Source organism: Gallinula chloropus (assembly GCF_964237585.1).
Source record: "Gallinula chloropus genome assembly, chromosome: 3".
NCBI classification, from domain to species: Eukaryota; Metazoa; Chordata; class Aves; order Gruiformes; family Rallidae; genus Gallinula; species Gallinula chloropus.
In genome coordinates, this window is record NC_140087.1 from 85,956,581 (window position 1) to 85,981,279 (window position 24,699).

The 24,699-nt window shown below is 43.3% G+C and overlaps 1 protein-coding gene across 1 annotated transcript; it reads right to left on the reverse strand.

Moving 5' to 3' along the window:
- Window positions 1-7,994: 7,994 nt before the first annotated feature.
- On the reverse strand, window positions 7,995-19,260 carry MRAP2 (melanocortin 2 receptor accessory protein 2; the record flags this gene model as incomplete). Its single annotated transcript, XM_084261301.1, has 3 exons — window positions 7,995-8,388; window positions 13,695-13,794; window positions 19,134-19,260. 3 exons carry the CDS (start codon window positions 19,258-19,260, stop codon window positions 7,995-7,997), a joined length of 621 nt encoding a protein of 206 aa, XP_084117427.1.
- Window positions 19,261-24,699: the final 5,439 nt, after the last annotated feature.

The window sequence follows — 24,699 nt, forward strand, 5'->3', positions numbered from 1 at the left end:
AGAAGTGGGATTTTGACATTCAAAGTTATGTATGGAAAATATTCCAGAAACTCATTGATGGGACACTCCTAAATTGAATTACGTTCTGATCTTATGTGGAATCTTGCTTGTCCAAAGGTAAATTAGCACTGAGCAACCCCCCAGTCATATCATGTGTCTTGGATTCCCTTAGGAAAAAGGTACATGCAATTTTTTACAAAAAATGTAGGAATATTGAAGGTATTCAACAAACTCAATTGCCATTGAGAAGTTCCATGCACTGCTTAGTCAGATTGTGTTGAACATGCCTGAGTACTTTTAACTGTTGGTTATGGCTTGTCTTACAGGGATTCCTCTGGGAACAGATTGAACTTGTATTTTTTTTAGTACATGGTTACGCTTTTCCATTCAGTAGGGCATGAAAGATCCTCTTCCAACATCTAGCTCCTCTCCCTCCAATTCATAAAACATTCCTTCCCCTATCTTTAAGAACCCTTTAAGCTTTGTGTGATTGGAAGGCTGGAGCAGACCAGGCTTTCTCTGGTGATGCTCACATTCAAACTACTCTCTGTTTACTTTGCAGATGCTTCCAGCTGTGCAGGTAAGGATGGCTGAGCGCTCTAGCTGAATTGTTATGGGGTAGATACGAAAAAAACCCTGTAAAAGACAATGTGAGAGGCTTTCTTCAGCAGGAGTGATCTGCCACCCAAGTACTGCCTGGGGGTAGGACTAGCTGCTGACCAGGCATCTTATCAGGTACCAGCCTGAATGTTGAAGAGCCCATTGCCTTCTCCATCTCCTCTTATGCCCTGCCAGAGTTAGTACACCTTGGCATGGAGCCTGCAAGACACTAGATAGCATAAGAGCAATTCCTACTGCAGTCCCAGTGTGTAACTTGGTGTGCTGAGCTTTTGGTCCTTCCTTTTGGAGGTGGGCTGGTGGGAGGGAAAAGACTGATCAGCAACCCTGAAAACTGCAGCCTTGGGAACCACGGAGCCCTGAGGGCTGCTGCTCTGCTCCTCGAGGAGACTGGGGAGGGAAGATGTGGAAAACCTGCTGCTAAGGGTAGAAAAGGAGAAGCAGCAAGTCAAATTACAGTAAAGAAAATTCAGGGTAGATAGATAGCTGTTCAGTGGCTGTAACGACAGGGTTCTCCAAGTCAGTAAGTCACTAGTTTGAGGGCTCAGCACTGCACATCTGTAACTCCATGTATGTGGAGGTTGTACATCAATCAACTGTACTTACTTAGTGCAGAGAAGACAAATGTCAGAACGTACATTTCAGGCCCCTGTGGTAAGGTCAAAGCTGTTTGTCTAGTGCAAAGAACTTCAGGGCTGTGTATGACTTGGGTGTGGTGCTGCTTCGGCGACCAGCAGCAGCCCCCCGTTTTGGTTCACACCAGCACGCAACCGAGCACTCCTGAAGAACAAGCTCATGTCACTACCCGTACCCTATAGGCACAGGCAGGCATCAGCAACGCAAGGAGTATCTGTCTTCTGCTTTGGGGTTGTTTTTGAGCATGTACATACATACAAAGTGAGAGTCTGCAGGCATATCTAGGGGTATAAACCCAAAGAGGGTCAGTTGGCAATTAAGAAATGGGTTGTTTCGTATTCCAGTGTTTTCAGTATTCGTGCCCCAATAATGCAGCATTAGGCTGTGTTCCTAAAGCATGTAAATTCAGTAACACTTTCTGTGTAAGATATCAGATATGTGTAAATGCTGTATTTTTGTGATTTGGGGCTGCCTTGCAAATGGAAAGGATGCAATTATTAGGTTTTAACTTACCATTTACTTCCTGTCATCTTTGCTGTGTGTGTAACACTGTGTTAAAGTGAGCTTGCTTTCTTTATTTATTTTAAATTAGAGACCTTGTGTTACCATAGAGGCCAGGACTGGGTGTAGGTAGGCAAGGCACTGTCTAGGGCAGGAAGGCCTAGGGGAAGCATTCCTGGTTGCTGGAAACTCTGTCTCCAACATAGCATCCTTAGATTCCCAGGAGGGCTTTCCTCATCATTCATGCAGTTCATTCAGACACCTCTTAAGTTCCGTATGTTTGGTTCCCAGCACACACTGGTATCTTGCAGGGCTTGAATTACATTTCAGCTAAAGTATTTCTGAGTCTGTTGTAGTGAGCAGGGACAGTACTACCTGCTGTTACTCCAAGCTGGAGCGTGGCTTCGGCTGCGTTCTTGAAGATACTCAGATAGCTGTAAGCTCACTGCAGCAGTGTTTAGGCATTTACCAGCACGAGCCCCTCTGCTGCTGTAGGGGTGGACATAACAACTGTGGTCTTTTTGGAGGTCAAAGGTCCAGGTTTTAACTTCCCTGCCAGAAGTTTTTCCTTCTTGACTCCCCAGCAGTCTTCACAATTCAGAAAGGGGAAAATACCCTGAAACAGAGCAGGGGCTGACAAAGCAAGGTGTTAGCTTTTACTGTATTCCATGGCAGCTTTCAGTGGGACCTTTTGGACAGTAAGAAGATCATATGCTATATGGTTCTCTTTATGCCATACTGTTTTACCATGTGTTTCCAGGAGGCATTATAACAAATAAAAGAATCTTAAGCAGCCTTTCTTTGAATCATTGCCGTATGTTTAGCTGGAATCCATTTGTTTACACCAAAGCAGCTGGAGTATAATAATTGGAATTGTCATATTTGAAGCTTTTAAGAACTCAAGTGAGCAGCTGCCTGGGTGACTCAGTGACCTAGATTAGAGAAGACATTTGCTTCAAGGGAGGAAAATAGGGTGTGCAGCAGAGTATCGGGTCTCATACAGCATTTGTGGCAGAGACACAGAGCACACTGCTTATTTCAAGTTTTCTGAAATACTTGTCAAAATTGTTCATATAGCAAATTAAATGTGTTATTGTGGATGGAAACTTTATTTGCTAGTACTGTTTGACCCAGCCTGGCAAAAAGGAGGAAACCAGCTCTGTGTGCAGCACTAGCTGTGCAAATCCAGTTCTGCAGGGAAGGGGGTTGGTGCATCAAGTGCTGCCCTCTGGAACAAAAGGCCTCTGATGGACAACTTTGAATCATGATGTTTTAGTCTTAGCTCACTGCATGTCTCATAGACAAAAAGAAGTCATCAACAGGTCTCCACCTCTGGCTCTTTGAGAATCCCCAGTAAAAGATTCCGTGCAGTCCTTGCTCCCTGACAGTACCTGAGGCTACAAAGCCCAGCCTGGCTCTGCAGCACCTCCAGCTGATTTACCGAGCATCACCATCTCCCACTGCCAGGAAGCTAAGGCACAGCAGCAGGGGAAAAGCACACGTGAATTCCTCATTCATGAAGGGTTTTGTGTGGTTCTTTTAATCACAGAGTGGCAAAAAACATAATCAGAGTATTCAAGATATTCAGCTCAGGTACACAGATACTACTTGACAAATACACATCACGCCATCTCAGAGCAGGTATCGCTGCGTTTTGGTAAACACCTCTCCTGTTTCTCAGCAAGCAGGCGTGTTCTGACTTCTTACTGTAGGTTTGGTTTGTTTTTAAAAAAGGTACATAGCTAAAACTTGTTTACACAGAAGAACATTTCACAAATACCTTTGAAAACTAGAATACATAAATTGACCCAGTAAGGTCTTGCTGAACACATGTTTATGCAAAGGAGCACGTGTACTTTTCTTAGGGGAGCTCACCCTGAAGTTAAGTCTGTGCCAAGAGCTGTGTTTATATTGAGGCCAAGCAGGAAGAAAACCTGCAGTAACTGGCAGGGCCCAGGTTCTGATAAGCAGCACAGAGTCTAGTCGAAGGCCCAGAGCCAGGGGTGTGCCCCAAGGATCAGTGCTTGGGTCTCACTCAACACATTCATCAATGGCCCAGAGGAGGGGACAGAGCACACCTCAGCAACTGGCTGATGGTACAAAACTGGGAGGAGTGGCTGAGGCACCAGAAGGCTGTTCTGCCATTCAGCGAGATCTTAACAGACTGGAGAAATGGGCTAAAAAGAAGCAAATGAAGTTCAACAAGGACAGGTGTAGGGTCCTGCACCTAGGGAGGAATAACCCCAGGTACCAGTACAGGTTAGGGGTTGACCTGCTGGGAAACAGCTCTGCATAGCAGCTCCCCCTGAGGCAGTAGTATGTCCCCAGGGCCAAGAAAGCCAGTAGTATCCCAGGGTGCATTAAGAACATGGCCAGCAGGTCAAGGGAGGTTATCCTGTCCCTCTACTCTGTCCTGGTGAGGCCACATCTGGAGAGATGTGGCCAGTTCTGGGCTCCACGGTTCATGAAAGACAGGGAACTACCAGAGGGAGTCCAAATAGGAGGGCTACAATGATGAGGAGACTGGAGCATCTCTGGTATGAAGAAAGGCTGAGAGAGCTGCAGCTGTTTAACCTGAAGAAGAAAAGACTGAGAGGGGATCCCATCAGCATGCTTAAATAGCTGAAGGGTAGATGCCAGCAGGACAAGGCCAGGGTCTTCTCAGTGGTGCCCAGTGACAGGACAAGGGGCAACCGGCACAAACTGGAACACAGGAAGTTCTGTCTGAACATGGGAAAAAACTTCCCTTTGAGGGTGGCAGAGGGCTTGGGACAAGCTGCCCAGAGAGGTTGTGGAGACTCCTCTGGAGACAAACAAGATGTGGCTGGACATGACCCTGTACAACCTGCTGTGAGTGATCCTGCTTTAGCAGGTGGGGTGGGACTAGATGATCTCCAGCTGACCCTTCCAGGCCCTACCCTTCTGTGAATTCAACTTTTCAAACATCACTAAATTGCAGGTATTCCTTTTGAAGGATTACCCTGGTCCAAACATTTCCATTTACTTCATAGTCCATCAACTCATGTTGGTTTTCTGGGAAAAGGGGATTTTGTTTTTCAACATGTTACACAAAGCTGGTTATTCTACCAATCCCCTTTTCCCTCAGGCAATACATTTTGTCTATTAGTTCTTAAAAAGGAAGAAGACAGCCAGAACAGCTTTACAATAAATGCTTTTGAAGACCACAGAAAGTTTCTTAGCAAGTCTGAATCAGGCTGCATTGTGTTCACAGTGCTTCTGAAGTCATGTGGGAGCTGTGCCATGGGGACTGACTGCCAGGTTCCTCTGCTGTAAAAACCTGTGTGAAGGACTGTGAAGGTCTTTTAAAGATAGGAGAGAGATGAGATGAGATGAGAAAAGTAGAACCATTAGGAAAGAACAGAAGCAGGAACCAAATGCTTAAATACCTTTACAGGATTAATACATGCTTCAGAAAGACACTAGGAACACATTTGAAATGTGTTGTAAGTGAAGTCAGAACTGTCTCTTGGTCATTTGATTAAATACCTTTCATTTAGGTATTAAGTGTCACCAGCATCCGTACTTGTGAATGCTTCTTTCTCCCCCACATAGAAAGCTATGCACTGAAACCAAAGCCACAGATTTAGGGTGGTGGGGAAAAAGCTTATATTAGCCCACTGGGAAAACAAAGCTCAAAAACCAGACCTGTGTTACTTTGAAATCTAGTTTCAAATGCTTTTCAGTTTCAGTTCTGGACTGCAGAGTTCTGAACTGCTCATTTAAGCATCATTTCTGGTTTCAAGCATGGCAAAGGGGAGGAAAAAAAAAGGAATAGATGAAATGTCACTGGAGGCAGCTCACTCATCCAGAAACAGGCTATAAAAGCCACATTTAGCACAAGTCCCAGAGCTTGTTAGCAAGGACACTATTGAGCTTCAGTTCAGACAAAACTTAGCCATCAGACAGTTAACAGTTGTTTGAGGTGCCTCAGGAGGAAGCGGCTGCCACATTCACAAGGCAGATATCCCAAGTTTCTTAATCTGCAAAGAGAAAAGCAAAGTCCACAGCTACAGCCCTCAAACTTGTGGTTAAGTACTTACTGCAAAAGAATACTGCAGAGTTTACGTGGCAACCCGAGCAGCTCTGCTCATTTAGAACAGGGTTCACTTAAGTCTTCTCTTGGGAACTATTTTCAACATTAATCTGCCAGCTTGATACAGTCTGCTTTGCTTTAAGTATAATCCCATTACTTTAAACACTAGGAAGTGGTGCCAGAATTGCATTTGAAAACACGAAACTGAGGCATAAGTGGTTTGTAATAGGGACACGGAAGATGAGAACATGAGTGTGTGGTGTTGTTCCCCCTCCTCCCCCCTTCTGTGCACAATCCTTTCACTGTATTTCCTGTTTGTGAAGGAAAACTGAATTGATCAGCATTTAGGTGGCCAAAGAGCATCGCAGCAGGCCATTGCTCTGTGTTTACTCTGACAAAACACACACATGCAAACTGGGTTAGTTTCATAAAATCCCAGTTAGGTACAGGATCTGGAATCTCCTAGTTTCATTTCAGCTAAGAACTTCCTGCAGAGCACTCTTACTCCAAATCCAGGAAAGGATTTGAACCTGGTTCCTCTCCATCCTGTACACTTCCTATAAAATTTGGCTGTTCATTTCCCATCGCTTGAAGAAAGCTGAAACGTAGCTTAAGTACTGGCTAAGGTTCAGAAGCTTATTTTTTCTCTAAAAATAAACTCAGAGGCTAAAGTTACACCTATTCAGTTCCTTAACAAACCTTCTCCTGGGGGAATAGCTGTGATTACACCACCATCCCAAACGAGTACCATGGAACTGTTGGAACAGGTCCAGAGGAGGGCCACAAAGATGATCAGAGGACTGGATCATCTCTCCTACAAAGGCAGGCTGAAAGAGTTGGGCTTGTTCAGCCTGGAGGAGAGAAGGCTCCAGGGAGACCTTATTGCAGCCTTCTGGTACCTGAATGGGCTACAGGAAAGCTGGGGAAGGGCTTTTTAGAAGGGCATGGGGTGACAGGACAAATTGTTTTAAATTGGAAGGGGGTAGATTTAGATATAAAAGAGAAATTCTTCACTATGAGGTGGTGAGGCGCTGGAACAGGTGGTGGCTACTCCCTCCCTCATAGTGTTCAAGATCAGGTTGGATGGGGCCTTGAGCAGCCTGGTCTAGTGAGAGGTGTCCCTGCCCATGGCAGGGGGTTGGAACTAGATGATCTTTAAGATCCATCCCAGCCCAAACCATTCTATGAGTCTATGAGTAGAAATAGACAATGAGCAAGCTCAGCCGTGCTTTTGGGCCAGGTCCTCTCAACAAGCAGATATCCATTGTGCCTGCTGGTAGCCCTTCACTGGCCCACCAGACAAAAATCAGCCACTTCCAAAGCCAAAAAGCATGGGAAGGTCCAGCCTACAAGAAAGCATGACAGCAGCTTGGTATACCAACACCGTTTGCATATAATAAAACTATTCTTCTTTTGCCAATAGAGTTACCTGATTTCCTGCAATTTAGTTACCCTTACTGGACTGGAAGTTTCCATCAGCAATTTAAAAAAAAAAATCAAATCAAATTAGTGTTTATGTGTAGAATACTAATTCCAGATGATTACTGGGCAGCTGTCAGAATATCACTCTGAAGTACTACAATTACAGGCAGCAATCTGCTTTCACTCAGCAACAGGTCTGGGTAGCACTTTGTAAACACTGTAACCAACCAGTTCAATACACAAGGTGGCGATTCCCTTTCAAAGCTTTGGGAGTTGGGTTTAAACTGCACCAGAAAGCAAGTGGCACACCAAGCAGATACCCATCGTGCTGCTCAGTTTCAGGTGTCCTTTTGGGCACTGGCAGAAGCTGCAGAACGTCCCCAGAACTGCCGGTTTATTCTTTGCTTCAGTCGTAATTTGAGGTTTATGCTTTTCTTGGCCAAGGAGTTTTCCCAGTGGCAGCCTTCACAGTCCCCACAATTTATTACAGTATCCTTCAGAAGCTGGACATAAGCAGTCATTTAAAAGCAAAGAACAAAACCAGGAAGCAAAAGTAACGCTGGGCAAAAGGTTTAGACCACAGAAGACATGAGAATAAAGCACCCAGTGTTTTACATCTTGTCTGAACTGAGTTCTGTCTGCACATCCAGTCTTACGTACAATAAAAAGCACAAGTCTGAAATACTTTCTATCAAAATACCAGAAGGCCAAGAAAGGCTTCAAATTGGACAAGGGGAATGTTTACCTTAAAGTAAAAGGCTTTTCAGTCAAGGATCCGATGGGAAGATTGTGTGACTGATTTGCTTTCCAAAATGATTGGTGGCTCTGAGATGAGGAGATCATCCTCACCTAGGGAAGAGTTCGGCTCAGTGTTCACAAAGTTCGGAATGTTAAATTTTGCCAGACAGTTTAGGTCCTCCTCAAACATTCTATCGCTCCTGGGAACTTCCTGGAAGTGGATATTGCTTTCCAGGCCTGGACCTTTCTGACTTTGTTTAACTTTGTCCAAATGTTCCACTTCATTAATACAGAAATGGAAAAGCGACCGGGATTCTTCAGCCATTTGACGAGAAAAGACCCTCTCTGGTTCTAGAGGTCTCCCAAAATCTGCCACAAAGCTGTTCATGCGAAATCTCTTTTCAGAAGGTTCTGCATTGCTAAGGAGGGAGAAAAAAAATATGCAGTAAGCACAAAAGTAGAACTATTTGAGTTCTTAACAGCTGAATGGGTTTTAGCAGCCAGCATGATCAGGAAGAAAGGACATCCTACAGTTTATCTACAACAGACTTTCAAAGCCAGCACTACCTTATTTTCCACTGAAGCTATTTGAAGTCTTGATTTGTCTTTATAATTTTCCATGGGAATAAGTTATCAACGCCGGCACTCTTAAACAGCACTTCTAGTAATCAATACACTGCAATAATCAGCTCACTGAATGAGCTTAGGAATACTCTTCAGTATTTCCTCTTGATAGCAAGTAGTATCTAGTAGTAACAAGTTTTTTAAAGATGGCTTATAGAACACTGAAACGGAAAAATCTGAGGCATCCCCGTTGTCACTAAAGGCATGATTTGCATGCGTGGTTATCTGGACATCAAACCTCCTTTTCCACTGACTTTGGTCAATGACATTCACATCTCCAAATCAGGAGAGCTGGAACTAAAAACTGCCATAAAGATTGGCAGTTTTAACAATTCAGACATAGCCCAGAAAGGGTATTTTAACATCTTTCTTGGAGTTTTCTGGAAGCATTAGCTCAAAGCAGCTCCAATCTGCATGGACTTGTGCTGAGGAAAAGCTCAAGCTAGACACAAGTTTTGCAGGCTGCAACGTGTCCTTTGTCAGGCTGAATTTATACGCCTTCATTATGCCATGCGAGTTATTTGCATCTGAAAAGCAGCAGAGGCATTCAGAAGATAAGCAGTAAAAGTTCCAAACATCTGAATATAAAAGTTTTAAGTAAGAATTAATCATACTTTTACCTGTGAACGTGTAGCAAGTCAGGGAGCTAGATGCACACAGCACTTCAAGATTTCCACAGAATCATTATGATTCCATTCCCTCAAGCCTGCAGTACAAGGTAGGTGTCTATGTGCTTTTGAAAGCCTCAACCAGCACCTTCGGAAATCTACCCCTAAAACCTCCAGGTCTGGATACCTACCATCTGTTTGTCACTCAATCTCCCTGCTTTTCAAATGCTAACTTCCTTCCATTCCCTGATACAGTTTCTGTCCTAACAAAATGGGTTATGCCACCCTTGGAATCCAAGCAGACATTTAGTTTGTCAAAACCGTACTGGCTCATTCTGCATGGTCATGTGAAACACGTAGAAGCCTAACACTTAAACTGATATGAGACAGACCAGCAACTGAGCAATAATACCCTGTATACCCACCAGCAGGCAAGCAGGCTGGAATAATACCATGGCAGCCTCTAGCCCTGACAGCTGACATTTGTTAATTTGTGACACAAGAGAGCACCACTCCAAATTTAAGGTGCAAATTTAAGGTTCACAAATCTGTCACCAACAGTTTCTGTGTAGCGTGGTGGCACACACAGTGGAGATGGCAAATATGGTCAATCTAAATCTACCTTCTTTCAGGTTAAACCCACAATCCCTTGTCCTGTCACTGCACTCCCTGATAAAAAGTTGATCCCCAGTTTTTCTATAGGCCCCTTTAAGTGCTGGAAGGCTGCTATAAGATCTCTATGGAGCCTTCTCTTCTCCAGGCTGAACAAGCCAACTATTGCAGCCTGTCTTCATTAAGGACACCCTCCATTAGACCAGGTTGCCCCAACCCCCATCCAGCCTGGCCTTGAACACTGCCAGGGAAGAGGCAGCCACAGCTTCTCTGGGCAACCTGTCCCAGGGCCTCACCACTCTCACAGGGAAGAGTTTCTTCCCAAAATCCAATCTAAATCTACATTATTTCAGTTTAAACCCATGATCCCTTGTCCTGTCATTGCACTCCCTGATAAAGAGTGCAGATCTAAGCGGCTGAGCAGGTCACTTACCAGGAACTTGTGCTTGGCCTTGTTGAACTTCATGCAATTTGCACAGGCCCATTTCTCCAGCCTGCCAGGGTCCATCTGGATGGCATCCCTTCAGCCCAGCATATTAACCACACCACACAGCTTGGTGCAGTCAGAAAACCAGCTGACTAGTGACAAGCTCGGTCATACTGTCCATGTCACCAACAAAGATGTTAAACAGCATCAATTCCAAGTGCTGGCCCCTGAGGAACACCACTCGTCACTGATGTCCTCTTGGACATCGAGCTGTTGACCACAACTCCGGGTGTGACAATCCAGACAAATCCAGAACCACTGAGTGGTCCATTCATCAAATTCACATCTCTCCAATTTAAAGACACATGTCATGTGAGACAGTGTCAAATGCTTCATACAAGTCCAGGCAGATGATGTCTGTCACATTTCCCTTATCCACTAATGCTGTAACCCCACTGTAGAAAGCACCAGATTTGTCAGGCACGATTTGCCCTTACTGAAGCCACACCAGCTGTCACCAATCACCTCCTTATTTTCAACTTGCTGGGCATAGTTTCCAGGAGGATCTACTCCTTGATCTTGCCAGGTACAGAGATGAGACTGACTGGCTTGTTGTTCCCCAGGTCTTCCTTTTTAACCCCCTTTTTTAAAAATGGTGGTTATGTTTCCCCTTTGCCAGTCAGCAGGAAATTCACCAGGCTGCCATGACTTCTCAAATATGAGAGTGGCTTAGCCATGTCATCTGCCAGTTCCCTCAGGACCCACAGACGCATCTCATAAGGTCCCATGGACTTGTACACCTCCAGGTTCCTTAGATATTCTCAAACCTGATCTCCTACAGAGGACAGTTCATTCTCCCAGTCCCTGCCTTTGCAACTTAGGCAGAGTGGCTAGAGCACTTGCTGGTGAAGCTTTGAGATTACATCAGCCAACACCAGGTTGCACAAACACATGCAAAACCACATTTTTAAGAACCTTTTTAAATGCGGAAACAAAGCATACTATCTTCTGAATGATGAAGAAGAGACTACTTTTCAGGCAGAAATTCAGAAAGATTTTAAATTTCTTTTTTGCACAAGCTAACACTCTACACAAACTAATATGCAAGCAAACAAAAGGAACACACAACAGGCATAATTTCTGTGACTAATTAAATTTCTACGTCTCCTCATCCATATCCTGACCCTTCTGGTCTGAGAATATACTCACTTGTGAACATCTTGTACAATTTTGAGAAGTACATGCTATCATACCCCTTTATATTGAGACAAGAAAAGCACACCACTAGAAAAATCAGAGTATTCTACTTTGGATCCATCCATCTGAACCCAGTTACACTTATCTCTCACGTTAATGGTACTTTAAAGAACAGCCAAATTGACTTACTGAAGTCAGAGACACGTTCATCAATCAGGCTGGCTTTCTCCCAAGACCTAGGAACCCCATTAACATCTATTTCTAGAGGAGGGCTGCAAGACAGCCTACTAATGAAAGTGATGAGTCATGAAGAATCCCATCAGGTACAAAGACAGAAGATGCAGACAAACTAAAACCACAGTCTGCATTGGTTTTACAGGTAGGTAGCTATTTCTGTTCTCCAGTTTTTATCTACATGCATCAAAAATAAAAGGAAACAACATTTGCTGCCCTTAGCTTACTCCTGGGTGATCTATTTCCAGTATCCTACACATTTGGTTAGCAAAGCTCAGAAAAAATAATGTTCAAATTTGTTAAAGGTGCCAACTCAGTACACATAGTGAGTGGGCAAGTGTTCAAACACACAGCTCCCAGAGCCTCAAAGGAAGTTTGAAACAAATACAAAGAGGAAAAACTGAGCTGTTCTCAGCAACTGAAGCAATCTTAAGATTTAGATTGGAAGGGAGTTCTGTAAGTCTCTAGCTTAACACCCAGAGTGAAGGCCAGACTAACTCAGAATTCAGATCAGGTTATCTGAATGTAGAAGTTGACCAAGATGGAGGTTTCACAAACTCTAGCCAATCTGCTCCAAGAAAATAGATGAAGCAAGCAGAAAAACAGTGATAGAGATCAAGCAGGCCTCTGCTACCTGAAAGTGTATTTTTACAAGTGTACAAACTTTTGACAAATATCCATATTAAATTCTCTTTGTCAGGTATTTGACTTCATCACTTCTTCCCTTCTCAAACTATTCATGTGGGATACAGGCTGAGCCGCTCAGCTAAGAAACAAGATCTCCAGGGAAGAGAGGCAGCACACAAACACTTACAAGGACTTACAATATATTTGGGAACAAGTGGCTACTTTATGACAGTCTGTAAGGAAGGCAAATATACCAGCAAGCAGAATTCTTGTGCTTCTATTTCCTTCTCACAGAAGCAAAAATTGAGCACAGAAGAGGCTCATGACAAACACATGACCTCTCTCTCTAACACAGCCCTGTCTCTAGAGATGAGCTATTATACCAAGTTTCAGAGCCAGACTACATATGACTAAATATCTGCTGCTTTCAGAAGTGATAAGCACTAACAACTGCCTTTCACAATCAGCTTCTCATCATTGCTACCTGCCTGCAAACAGCCTCACTCTTCAGAGAGGCTTTTTATATCTACTATAGGGCAGGCAAGCCTGAGAGGAGACGTGGGTTCAAGCTTTCACAGAATCACAGAATTGTTGGGGTTGGAAGGGATGTCCAGAGATTGAGTCCAAGCCCCCTGCCAAAGCAGGTTCCTTAGGACAGATCACAGACATAGGCATCCAGACAGGTCCTGAATATCTCCAGAGAAGGAGACTCCACAACCTCTTCTCAGAGGAAGGGATGCTGACAGCCTGCAAGCTGTGCAAATACAGATAAAATAGTTAAGACAAGGCACTGTCTGCACATACTTCTCAGCCAGAAAGCAGAAAAGGTTAACTCTTGACTTTCAGTGGACCTTGGTGTTAAACAGATGTGGAGCTGATCTGTACTTCAGCATCTACTGGAATTTCTCAGCAGAAATTAAGACACTTTGAGCCTAGGGGCCTACAGGGCTAAGGGAAGATTTTGCAAATACTACTGATAGCTACCTTTTGGACTTGAATACACAAACGTGGAAGCCCACCAAGCTTCAACATCCTTAATTTAACATCTACACTACATTTGATTTGTGTATCAATATCTCTCTTCCACTCCATCATAACACGAGCCTACCTAGAATGACCCAGTTTATTTGCAGAACAGTAATCTAAAGCCACCTGTTTGGCACAGCCTACCCACCTTGAGCATCAAAATGCACACATTCAGCTATTCCTGTCTCCTACCACATGCCTACTGACTAATTGCTGAATAGGGAACAGATTCATAACAGTTTGACAGAGTTAGTCTCCTAGAAGTGCTCGGAACGAAGGTGTCAGCACTGTTGCTGCTTGCTTGGGGGCTGCAAAAGAACAGATGTGACATTCAGCAGGTTGGGTTTGTCATTCCAGTTTTCAGACTTACTCTTGATGTGGTGCTCCTGTCTTTGTCAGCAGGGTCAGGACAAAAAACATGAAGATGACAAAAACTGCAAGACCAACCCAAAATCCAATCACAATGGAATCTGGTAAAAGAGAGAAGACAAGATGATCAGTATTTCACCTGTACTCGCAGAAAGTTTCCTTCCACATGCAGCATGACTGCACATCCCAACAGACTTTGCAGCTTATTCCTGGGTGGCAAAGAGGAAGGATGATCAGATTTATCATTATCTATTTTTAAACAGAAAGCTGTCATTGAAGCTCTTATTTCTAGCTCAAATTCTAATGTCTGGACAGGCCAGAAACAAGCTGAAAGGAAAAAGACACTGAATTCTCTTGGTTAGCAAAATAAGAGCAGCTCCCTTTGGGATGTCTGGCCCGTTTCCAAGCATTGCTTTGAAAACAATTTCAGTGTTAGAACTAGGAACAGAGGATTATTTGATTTGCAGAGAAAAACCCCACCAAACTCTGAACTGAACTCCTGCTATTTTAGATGATTTCTGCCCCAGACCATTAGGTTTCTGGGGGTTGATGGATTTCTTTGACGCAATTGGTTTAGAAGCCAGTGGTAAGATGAAGGGTTCTGACATAAATGGAATAATTTTTAATTTGGGTTTCCAAATTGTATTGCACACAGAAAGCTGCAATACAATGCCAGAGGACCCAAATGGATTTGGACAAAAAAGTCAAACCACCAATTAATTAAAAGGAATAGACCAAAGCAACAGCCAAATATAGAAGCAATTGGGAAGAGTAGGACTTTTTCCCTGTGTGCTTAAAATGTAGCTACTGTTCTCAACTCATAAATAGCTAAATCACCAGTCCCACTTGAATTTATGTCCACTTACGACTCCAAAGTTGATCCACGTTTACTTCTGAAGAAAGCTCAAAGCTTCCAGGAGCTTGATTAAGAGAGGTCTAAGTAGGACAAATATTTCCAGACAACAATCAATTGATAAGCATGACCTGGTCCACGACCCACAGTATATAGGTACTTTTTGACCTGTCATTTCAGTTATTTACATAAACAAAAAATGACTATTCAAAGCTTTCTCTGAAACAAAGTCCAAAGTCAGGACAGGTAATCTATCTTAGGACTTCATTACACAGCTACTACTGAACCTGAAAGATCCTTGTTGCCTGTAGAGCTACGTGATGATCTGTCTGACCCAGTACAACAGGCACAGCACAGAACTGTAGCCAGCATGTTGAATCTCCAACAGGACAAAAGACAGCAGGAAATAAGGAATCAGCTCTCCTGCCCAGTGCTTGACCCCAACAGTTAATCACACTCCCACTGTGAAGTATCTTCCACCCTAAAAGGCAAATCTGAAAACTGGAAATAAATTATCTTTGCTCTTTCTCTGCAAAGTCAAAGTGCCTGCTGCAACTTGAGATTGTCTCCCTGTGAAAAGACTTTATCACAGTCAAGTCACTTCTTTATCCCTTTTCTGTTAACCTCAGGATGCTGAGCTTCAAGCAATGTTTCACCTCTGCCACATCTCCCCCTCCCAATACTCCTTGTAAAATAACTAGAGGGTGGCTCAAGTATAAGTCTCCATGAAGTGGGAGGGGGGGAAGCCAAGCACACTGGTACGAGTTTATTTCTGTAATTCCATGCATTATAAGACAAATTATTTTCAGAAACTTGCTCTAAGTATAGTTTGCATTTAGTGGTTCAAGATGCTTCTTGTATTTGGCCTTAATAATACACCAAACCTCAAAATTATTTATCACTCTACCAAACTTTATAGTATCTGAGAATTTCACCTAGAAACACTCCCATTAAAAAATTTACTAATTAACCATTTACAGCTACTAGTACCTACCAGTCAGACATGCTTTGATGATATGCAACTACATTAAAATCCAGAACGTGAAGACTAAAGATGTCTAAAAACTATGCACAGAGTTTATATTGATCAAGCGCAAAATTTAACTCATCAACTAAGGAAAAAGAAAGATTTAAAATAAAATCAAATTCAAGATTCTAATAAACTATTACCATTCTCTGCAAAAATCTCACCTGTAAGCACTGCATACTGAATAACAAACCTTTCTCATGGTTTGTTAGGTGTTCAACCCCCAACAGAATCCCAAAATTTACTGCACTTAAAGCTATCTCTTCCTCACTTTGTTGTGGTTCCTGATGCCCTTCCAATCCCCCCCGTATCAATGACATTATTTGAATTTGTTTGAAATTAAAGCAGGTGTTCTGAGGTCTCTTCAGTATTTCATTTAGGTCTCGCTCATTTAAGTGCAAATCATCCAGACCTACTGACTCCTAAACATCCACTCAAAACAAACAGTACATAATGCATTTATTAAAAATACATGGTACCTAGGGCAACACTTACAATGCTATTACAACTAACAGGGGATTCTTATTAATGTTTATAAATATCTCAAGTGTGGGACAAGGAGGGAAATGGCCAGCCCCTTCTCAGTGGTCTGTGGAGACAGGACAAGGGGCAATGGCTGCAAGTTGGAGCACAGGAAGTTCCACACCAACATGTGGAAGAACTTTTACACAGTGAGGGTGACAGAGCCCTGGGACAGGCTGCCCAGGGGAGTGTGGAGTCTCCTTCTCTGGAGATATTCAAGACTCATCTGGATGCCTACCTGTGTGATCTGTCCTATGGAGCTGCTTTGGCAGGGGGGTTGTACCTGGTGATCTCTCGAGGTCCCTCCCAACCCCTACAGTTCTGTGATTCTTTATCAGCCTTCCTTTCCTTCCTAACACAAGCTTGTAACAGCCTGGCAGCCCTCCTGACTCTCTTGATCATGTCCACCTATTTTACCTCTCTAATGTAACGAGGTTTCTTCTGTTCCAAAGTGGTGTGGTTTAGCCCCAGCCGGCAGCTAAGTACCACCAGCCACTCACTTGTCTTGTGAAAATTAACTATCCCAGCCCAAAACCAGGACACAAAGGCACAAAGGAAGAAAAAAAAAAAAAAAAGAAAGAGAGAGAGAGAAGATTTGTGTTCTTATCTCTGCCAGCTCTGCCAGTCAGATATTTCCTGGCTGGTTTTGTCTACTTGCTTTCTAAAGCTTAAGTTTACAAAATATCTGGAGTTTACTTCTCTGGATTTTCTGAGTTCTACTTCTTGCCTTCACTTCTCAGCCAGAACATACTTTTTGACAGGTTTGGTTTTTTTTTTTAGTCACATGTTTGAAAAGTCACTGTGGCATTTGAACATCTCATCTTTTCCCCACTTCCATTTTATTTTTTCTTTTTAAGAAATGTATGTTTCTTAATGTATTAGATTGCTTTGCCAATATTTTTTTTTCCACAGACTGCTTTGCATAGATTTCTCTCTGCTCTCAGAAAACAGGCTTTGGAATTCCTATGTATAAACATTGAATTATTATCAACCTTCCTTTGCCTACAATTAATTAAATCAACATTAATCTAAAAGCGGCCTCCAACTTTCTCTTGTGAAGTCAACTTATGGTTCAAAACAGTGCCCTCTCTACTGGGGTGAAATATCCTGTGTATCATAAATACACACACCTCTAGTTTTACGAAGTGGCAGTGATGTTTTACAGGTAGCAAAGTGTCACTGCCAGCCTCCATCACCTGAACTCGAGTCCGCTCCCCTTTAAGCTCTCCAACGTAAGTTACAGGCATTCATCAAAACCCCTTCTTTGTCAATATTCAAGGTCTCCCTCCAAATCCAACCCCAGTGTAATCTGCTCTCCTCCTTCCTCCCCAGTCTAGGATTTCACTGAAAGTTAAATGTCTGACATTCCTTGACTTTCAACTCAGCTGGAAATAGGGAAATACCAAGCCAGAGCAATGGCAGAGACACAGCAAGAAGACACCGTCTCAAGAACTATCACGCCATCCGCGCAGACACAGACTGTCCCTTTGCTAAACTAAACTCAGCCCTCAGAGTGCAGGAGGTAACACCACAGTAAACAGTGCCAACTCCAATCTCTCAGATTAAAAAGAAACCAAAAAGGAATCAGTGAAAAAGAATCCCAGAAGGTACTTCCTCGGTCACTGATTCAGCACTACCATTAACCTCTTTCATAAGTACATCCAGTTCCACCTGAAAAGCAGTAGTTTTTTGTCCCATTTTTTGTCCCATTCGCTGCTAAGAGCTGTCCAGAACCCTCCCAATCTCTGAACAGCACAGCCAGACAGTGAAGCTGAGCTGACACAGCAACTACTTGGATGGCAATTCAAGATCTGTTATGCCACCATATCTTCCATAATCCAGAGGTAACTTCCCCCCCCGTTACACTGTTTGACACACTGAGCTAAATAGGAGGCATATAGCTAATCTTTGTAATCAGTAAGCTTTGTAATCAGGTTTGGCCTCTGATTAAGTGGAAAAAATGGAATATAAATTAGAAACATGATAAAAGCTAACCTACATTTCTCAAGTACCTAGCATATGTAAAAATACAGACAGTAATCAGCAGCCATTTGGGAAGGGGGAGGTAAAGTAGAATTCAGGCAACCAAGCAAATTCTGCTCTAGTTTTTTTAAAATGCTTAAATAACAACCATAACAAGTTCCTTCTATCTTTTACAGAGCCTTCCCAAGACCTCCTGCCAGTGCAGAGCCAAGATCAGCCTTTCTGGGCTACTGTTGGCCGCTGCAGGCACTCCTCTTTCCCAGTCTGTATCCTCATCATGACAAATGAGGCAGGAAGTACGTATCCCACCATGGAGAAGTGCACCAGAACTGGACAGACACCCTTACCCAATACTGGTACTTAAACCCTTTCAATTATACCCAGCTCAGAAACAAAGGAACAAGGAGGTTTGCTTCTCTTTAGCAAAGCACTGCCTGGCAAAACATATGCTTGTCCTAGCTCAATTCCTCTGAATCCCTATCAATATGTTTCTGGTCCCTGTCATCCACTTGTTACTTCTACTGTAAAACAGTTCCAGTATTAGCAGAATGTTGAATTTAACACACTTCTATGAAGAAAGCCCCAATGATAAAAGTTGTTCCAGAATGAGAAATTTCTGCTTTTGTTTTCAATCTTTTAAAAACCTTTATTATTTTCTATGAAAAAAACCCAAAAGCACTAAGGCTGCCCACCACTGCGTTTTTAGCATCAACAAGAGCAAAACAACCCAGATGATACCACGTGGTGTCCAGAAGCAGCAGTGGCTGAGTTTGCTGTTACAAACTGTTCCTGAGAGTTTAATATTCCTTCGTATTGACAAATTTCTACCACAGCCAAGAAATCCATGGTACTCTTATGCACAAGAAAAGCAGTCAACAAAAAGACACAGAGTACTAAACAGTTATAATAATGTAATAGAGTAACACCTCTAAATGCTGAGATCCCCAAGAAATTGGAGATAAATATTTTTGCATAATAATCAGTTAAAAACGAAGAGCAGGAACACTAAGATGGGGAAGCTCAGCTGCAATAAAGTACATCTCTACTGAACTTACATTTATGAGCCTTCAGGCCTTCAAATGACACTGGTCCATACTCATAGTACTCGTACTCCCAGGTGTAATCAGAGTTAGACAAGGCCTGCTGGGAGGTTCTGTTAGAAATCAGCCTCAGGGCAGACATCTCGCACCTCAATATATACCTGTGGATACAAAATGCATTCATAGAGACTACATGCTTCTAGCGTATCTTTTTGATTTTATAGAGGATCTTTTCCTACTTATGGGATCTCTCCCTCATTGCTGTTCCCAAGTGCTCTTGTGAACACTTACAAAGGTGCTCCCTCACCTATTCCTTTAAAATCCAGTTTTGCTGCCACATCAGACACAGATATGGCATCCCCTCCCATTCCTTCCCCAGTCTTGGCTGGCCAACCATCAGTCAACATAGACCTTCTCTTCAATGGAAAGAAGAGAATCTGTGTTCACTTCACAGAGATACCTATAAGTGTACAGAGTACCAAACCAGACTCCTCAGACTGAGTATAGCTTTTATACCTCAAAAGCAGTAAGTAACAAAGACCACCAGACAAAACAGCTTAGGATGAACTCTGTCATGAAAATCTACGTGAACTGGCCAGACTATCAGGCTGACAGGGTTATATTTTCCATAAAAATTCCACCTGACAGCTGGTTATCAGTGACACCTCTGAGGAGCTGACACCATGATGAAGTAGAATAAACTTTTAGCAAGTTCCCTGATTATGTGGGGGACAGTCAAGAGGCTGGAAGGCATACTGCTACTCAGAGGTACTAGGACAAGCTGGAGAAAAGAAGTGACAGGAACCTCATGAGGAACACTACTGCAAGGCAAAGTCCTGCATCTGTGAGGGAATAACCCCACACGCAGTACAGGCTGGGGGCTGACTGCTGGGAAACTGCTCTGCAGAGGACCAGCAATGGATAACAACACACTTCATGGCAGAGAAGGTCAAGGGTGTACCAGGCTGAATTAACAGCAGTATAGCCAGCAGATCAAGAGAAGCCTTTACTCACCACTCTTAAGACTCTGTTTGGGGTGTTGGTATCCCAAATACCAGAAGGACAGGGACACTCTGTTGGGGCTGGCTGAGATGGAGTTGACTCTCCCCACATCAGCCATCATAGTGCTGTGTTTGAGTAGCCAGCAAGGCATTGGCAACACACTAGTGTTTTGGCCACTGCTGAGCAGTGCTGGCACAGCATCAAGGCAATATCCTGGGAGGTGACATGGCCAGGACAGCTGACCCAAACTGACCAAAGGGATATTCCATGCCATATGATGCCTGCTTAGCAATAAGAGGGAGGTGGTATTTGCTATTTACAACATTTTAGACACATACCTACCGAAGCCCTGCTTTCTGAAAAGTGGCATTGCCTGCTGATGGAAAGTAGAAAGTAAATGGTTTTTTTTTCCCCTTTGCTTCCACAAAGCAGCTTTTGCTTTTGTTTTATGCCTTTATCTTGACTCGTGACCTTTTTTTAATCTTATTTCCCCATCACCACCACACACACACACCACCCTCCCTCTTGGTGAGAAGGGAAGCAATAGGGCAGCTTGGTGAGCACCTGGCCTGCAGCCCAAGACAATCCACCACACACACACTGGGCCAAGTCCACAGTGGCAAATAGACAGCCACCAAGATGGTCAGGGAGCTGAAGCACAAGAGCCTAAGGGAACTGGGTTGGTTCAGCCTGGAGAAGAGAAGGCTACAGGGAGACCTCAGTGCTGTCGACAGTTACTGTCAGAGGGTACCCAGATGAAGCCAGACTCTTCACAGAGGTGCAGAAATTGGGAAACAGGAAAGTAGATACAAGTGAAGATAGATACAGGAAATTAGATACAAGTGAAAATTTACCTGATCTAGTTGAACATGCTTGGAGGAGTTTGGACCAGATGACCACCAGAGGTCCCTTCCAACCTAAATTTCTCCGTGCTAACAAACAGCTTCAATATGCCACTATGAAAGGAAAAATAAAACAAGAATGATTTTCCCCACAGATCAAAACACAGCAGTGCAACATTAAACATCACTAAAATTGTCCCAAAAGTTATTTCTGTCATTACCACAACACTGCACTAGGGATTCACATCTTTTTCAGAACATTAGACAGTCTTAGGCACAACAAAAGAGAGCACATCTCTGCACAAAACATCTGCTGCAGCAGCTGGAGTCAGGACATCCAACTCAAAACATATTACAAAATACTTACTGTAAAAGAAAATTGAGCTTCAGGTCATTTTGCAATGAATTAAAACACAGCAGGGTGAAGACTTCATGCAGTTCATAAAACTATGATAATTAGTCGTGCTGTGGGCAACAGAACTTCTCAGAGCACAAAGTCAAATCCAGATCATGTTTCTTGAAGGGCCCTATGTACCCATGTCACTCAAAGTGACTGAGCCTTCAGTCCTTTATTTCTAAGGATAATTGGATTGACTACCGTGATGCAGGTAAAGCACAAAGTTCAAGTGCTAGGAGGGCCACACAAAAGGAACAAGAATCAGGCACAAAATGAGGAACAAATTCACCCAGGGAATAGGGAGAGCCCTTCAAATTTGTATAAAAGTTATTTCTGCAACTATTGGCAAGTGCTGGCAGGAATGCCTCAAAACAATATTAAACCAATCATAGAATGGATAGGGTTGGAAGGGGCCTCAAAGATCACCAAGTTCCAACCCTCCTGCCATGGGCAGGGACATCTCTCACTAGACCAGGCTGCTCAAAGCCCCATCCAACCTGGTCTTGAACACTGCCAGTGTTCCAGTGTCTCACCACGCTCACAGTGAAGAATTTCTTCATCATATCCAATCTAAATCTAACCCCTTCCAATTTAAAAACATTCCCCCTCATGCTATCACTCCATGCCCTTCTAAAAAGTCCCTCCCAAGCCTTCTTGTAGGCCCTTTCAGGTTCTGGAATGACGCCCAAGAGCCTTCTGTTCTCCAGGCTGAACAACCCCAACTCTCTCAGCCTGTCTTTGTAGGAGAGCTGCTCCAGCTCTCCAGTCATCTTTGTGAACCCCTTTTGGACCTGTTCCATGTTGTTCTTATGTGGGGGACTCCAGAACTGGACACAGTATTCCAGGCAGGGTATAACAAGAGCAGAGTAGAGGGGTAGAATCACCTCCCTTGAATAGTGAGGTATAGTATTCCCCTTAAATAGTGAAGTATGCCTGAAAAAGTAAGCTTCATACCCAGTTAAAATATTCAGAACATCAAACACGTATCAAAACTTGACTAGCAAGTGATAAATCCTTTAAAACAAGAAACGGATCCATTTCTCAACTTATAGCAACTTAGTTTTCATAATTAGCAATTTGCCAATTGGGAAGCAGACAAACACAATTTGCTTACGTCAGGATAAGGAGCTTCACACTACATCCACCACAAAACATGACTGAAAGAGATGACTGTGTTAACAGAGTGAAGTTCCTCCTTTGCTTTGCCAGTGACTAGAAAACCTTCTTGCTTCCTGGAATCAAAGAGAGAATGTCTAACTAAGCTTTAAACAGCTTTTCTTATTTTTTAATCAACTAAAGTTAACTGCTGCCTCTAGAAGAAGCAAACAGCACAGAGAAAAACCTAAAGATTCCTGTCCTAGTTTGCTCCCATCTCAGCCCTGCCACATTTCTTACAAGATGTTATGTTTCATTTTGTGAACAAGAGACTACACGGTGCTGCACAGGGTTCCCACCATCTTTTTTCCCCATTCTCCATAGTGTTCTGTTGATGACGCATCTCTTGCCAGATGTTATTAGCACATTGCTATTTAAGGACTGCTTTTCTCCTTTATAGCCTCCTGGAGCAGTCTTTCATTTAAATATTTCTCATATGACATCACCACTGTTCGTTGTCACCTCCCTACTTTTACTACTATAGAAAGAGCTGAACAGTAATCAGCAGGCAGAAAACTTCAAAATAAGATAATATGAAAAGCCTGAAAAATGTTTCTGCTTCCACCTTAAGTGCAAGCAGATTGGATTGAGCCACATGCAGATTTCTCTTCCAATCTACTCACCAGACTCCACATATGATTTATGGGGAGAGTAACTACTTCCAGGGCTCAAAGAATCTGCCCTGTTTTGGGCTAGAAGCTCCAGTGTTTCACCACTGACTACAAGAATTCCTAGACTTACTTCCATTGTAGACAAGGCACTGTCAGAGGAAGAGCTGCTAACTGAAACATGGGTCACCAGCTCCCAGGATAAACCTTTGCCTCGGGATTTGTGGGAAATATAAAATATGCCAGTGCAGCTAAGCATAAACATTGTCACAAACTAGTCACAGCTTACCTGTAAGCCTGAGACATGTTAAAGCAAACCTCTGTTATTTAAAAGGTCAGCCTGCTATGGTGAAACAAGGACCAGCATAACTAAGGTAATGAACATTAAGACCTTGTGTCTCCCAAAGAAGAGACAAGTGGAGCTGGCATGCTAGCAGCCTGTCATGTGTGTCTGCCAAGCTGCAGCAGGTCATGGAGGGTCTGCAGGTGCCAGACAAGGGCTTCTGGGAAAGAATTCCCCATGGATATGCACTCAAACACCTTATGCCAGGAGTGGACAGCAGTGATTCATCCCACAGCTCAGGCATGACAGGGAGCTTCTCTAATGGACCTTGCTACAGGTTTGGGGCTTTTTGGGGGGGTTAGGGGAGTGTGGATTCAAGAGTTAAGGCAAACATGAAAGGCACTCTATTGACTTTGATGTGTGTGGATTCATACAGCCTTTCCTCACTCTGGCTCATTTCTTCCAGGAGCAAGCAAGCAACAAAAAGCATCACTTTGATCACTCAAGAAACCCCAAAGTAGGGATGTGTTCAGTGCTGCCAGCCAGGAGATTCAGGCAGGTCAGTCTCCTGAAAACTAAAAAAGGCCAACTTCTCATGACCTGCTTCTGGAGCCTTGGGTTGGGCTCGGCAAGTAGAGGATGTCAACAGGTAGCCAGACACTCCCCACAGACATGACTACAGCTCCTGGAGTTGAATTACACCTTCATGAGAACTTGTTTGCAAGGTCACAGTTTACCTGAGCAAGCCAGTTTGGCCACCGGGCTATATTTGTGTTTGGCATCAAGCTGTGCTACAACTGGACTATTTGCTCCAACCTGGACACTGGCCCAGTGCACAAGACTCACAGCCACTTTCCTTTCAAACTGAGTCACTGTAAAGGCACAACTGGACACACACCGTATCTGAAGCACAAATTCATGGCTCATGCCACCCCTGGGGCCACAAACACAGATCCAATTGTGTGTCCATCTGGAACTGGACTTGTGTGTAACCAGCAACAACCACTTCTGAACCTTACCCACATGCACAAGAATAAAGCCATGTGAACTAGGCAATGCACTGTTCATTTCTGGAGCAAGAGAATCTACCAATACAGTAGACAAAAGCAACCTGGCAAATTTTTCCTCAAAATCTACATTTATTTTCCAGGTATTTCCATTGCACTTACTGTCAGAGTCTAAACATTTCATCGTCTTCATAGAATAAATGAACAAATCATTGGCCCCTTACAAACTGTTAAGATCCCAAAACCCAGGCAGAAAAAAAGTAGCAGCAACATTCCAAACCTCAAGA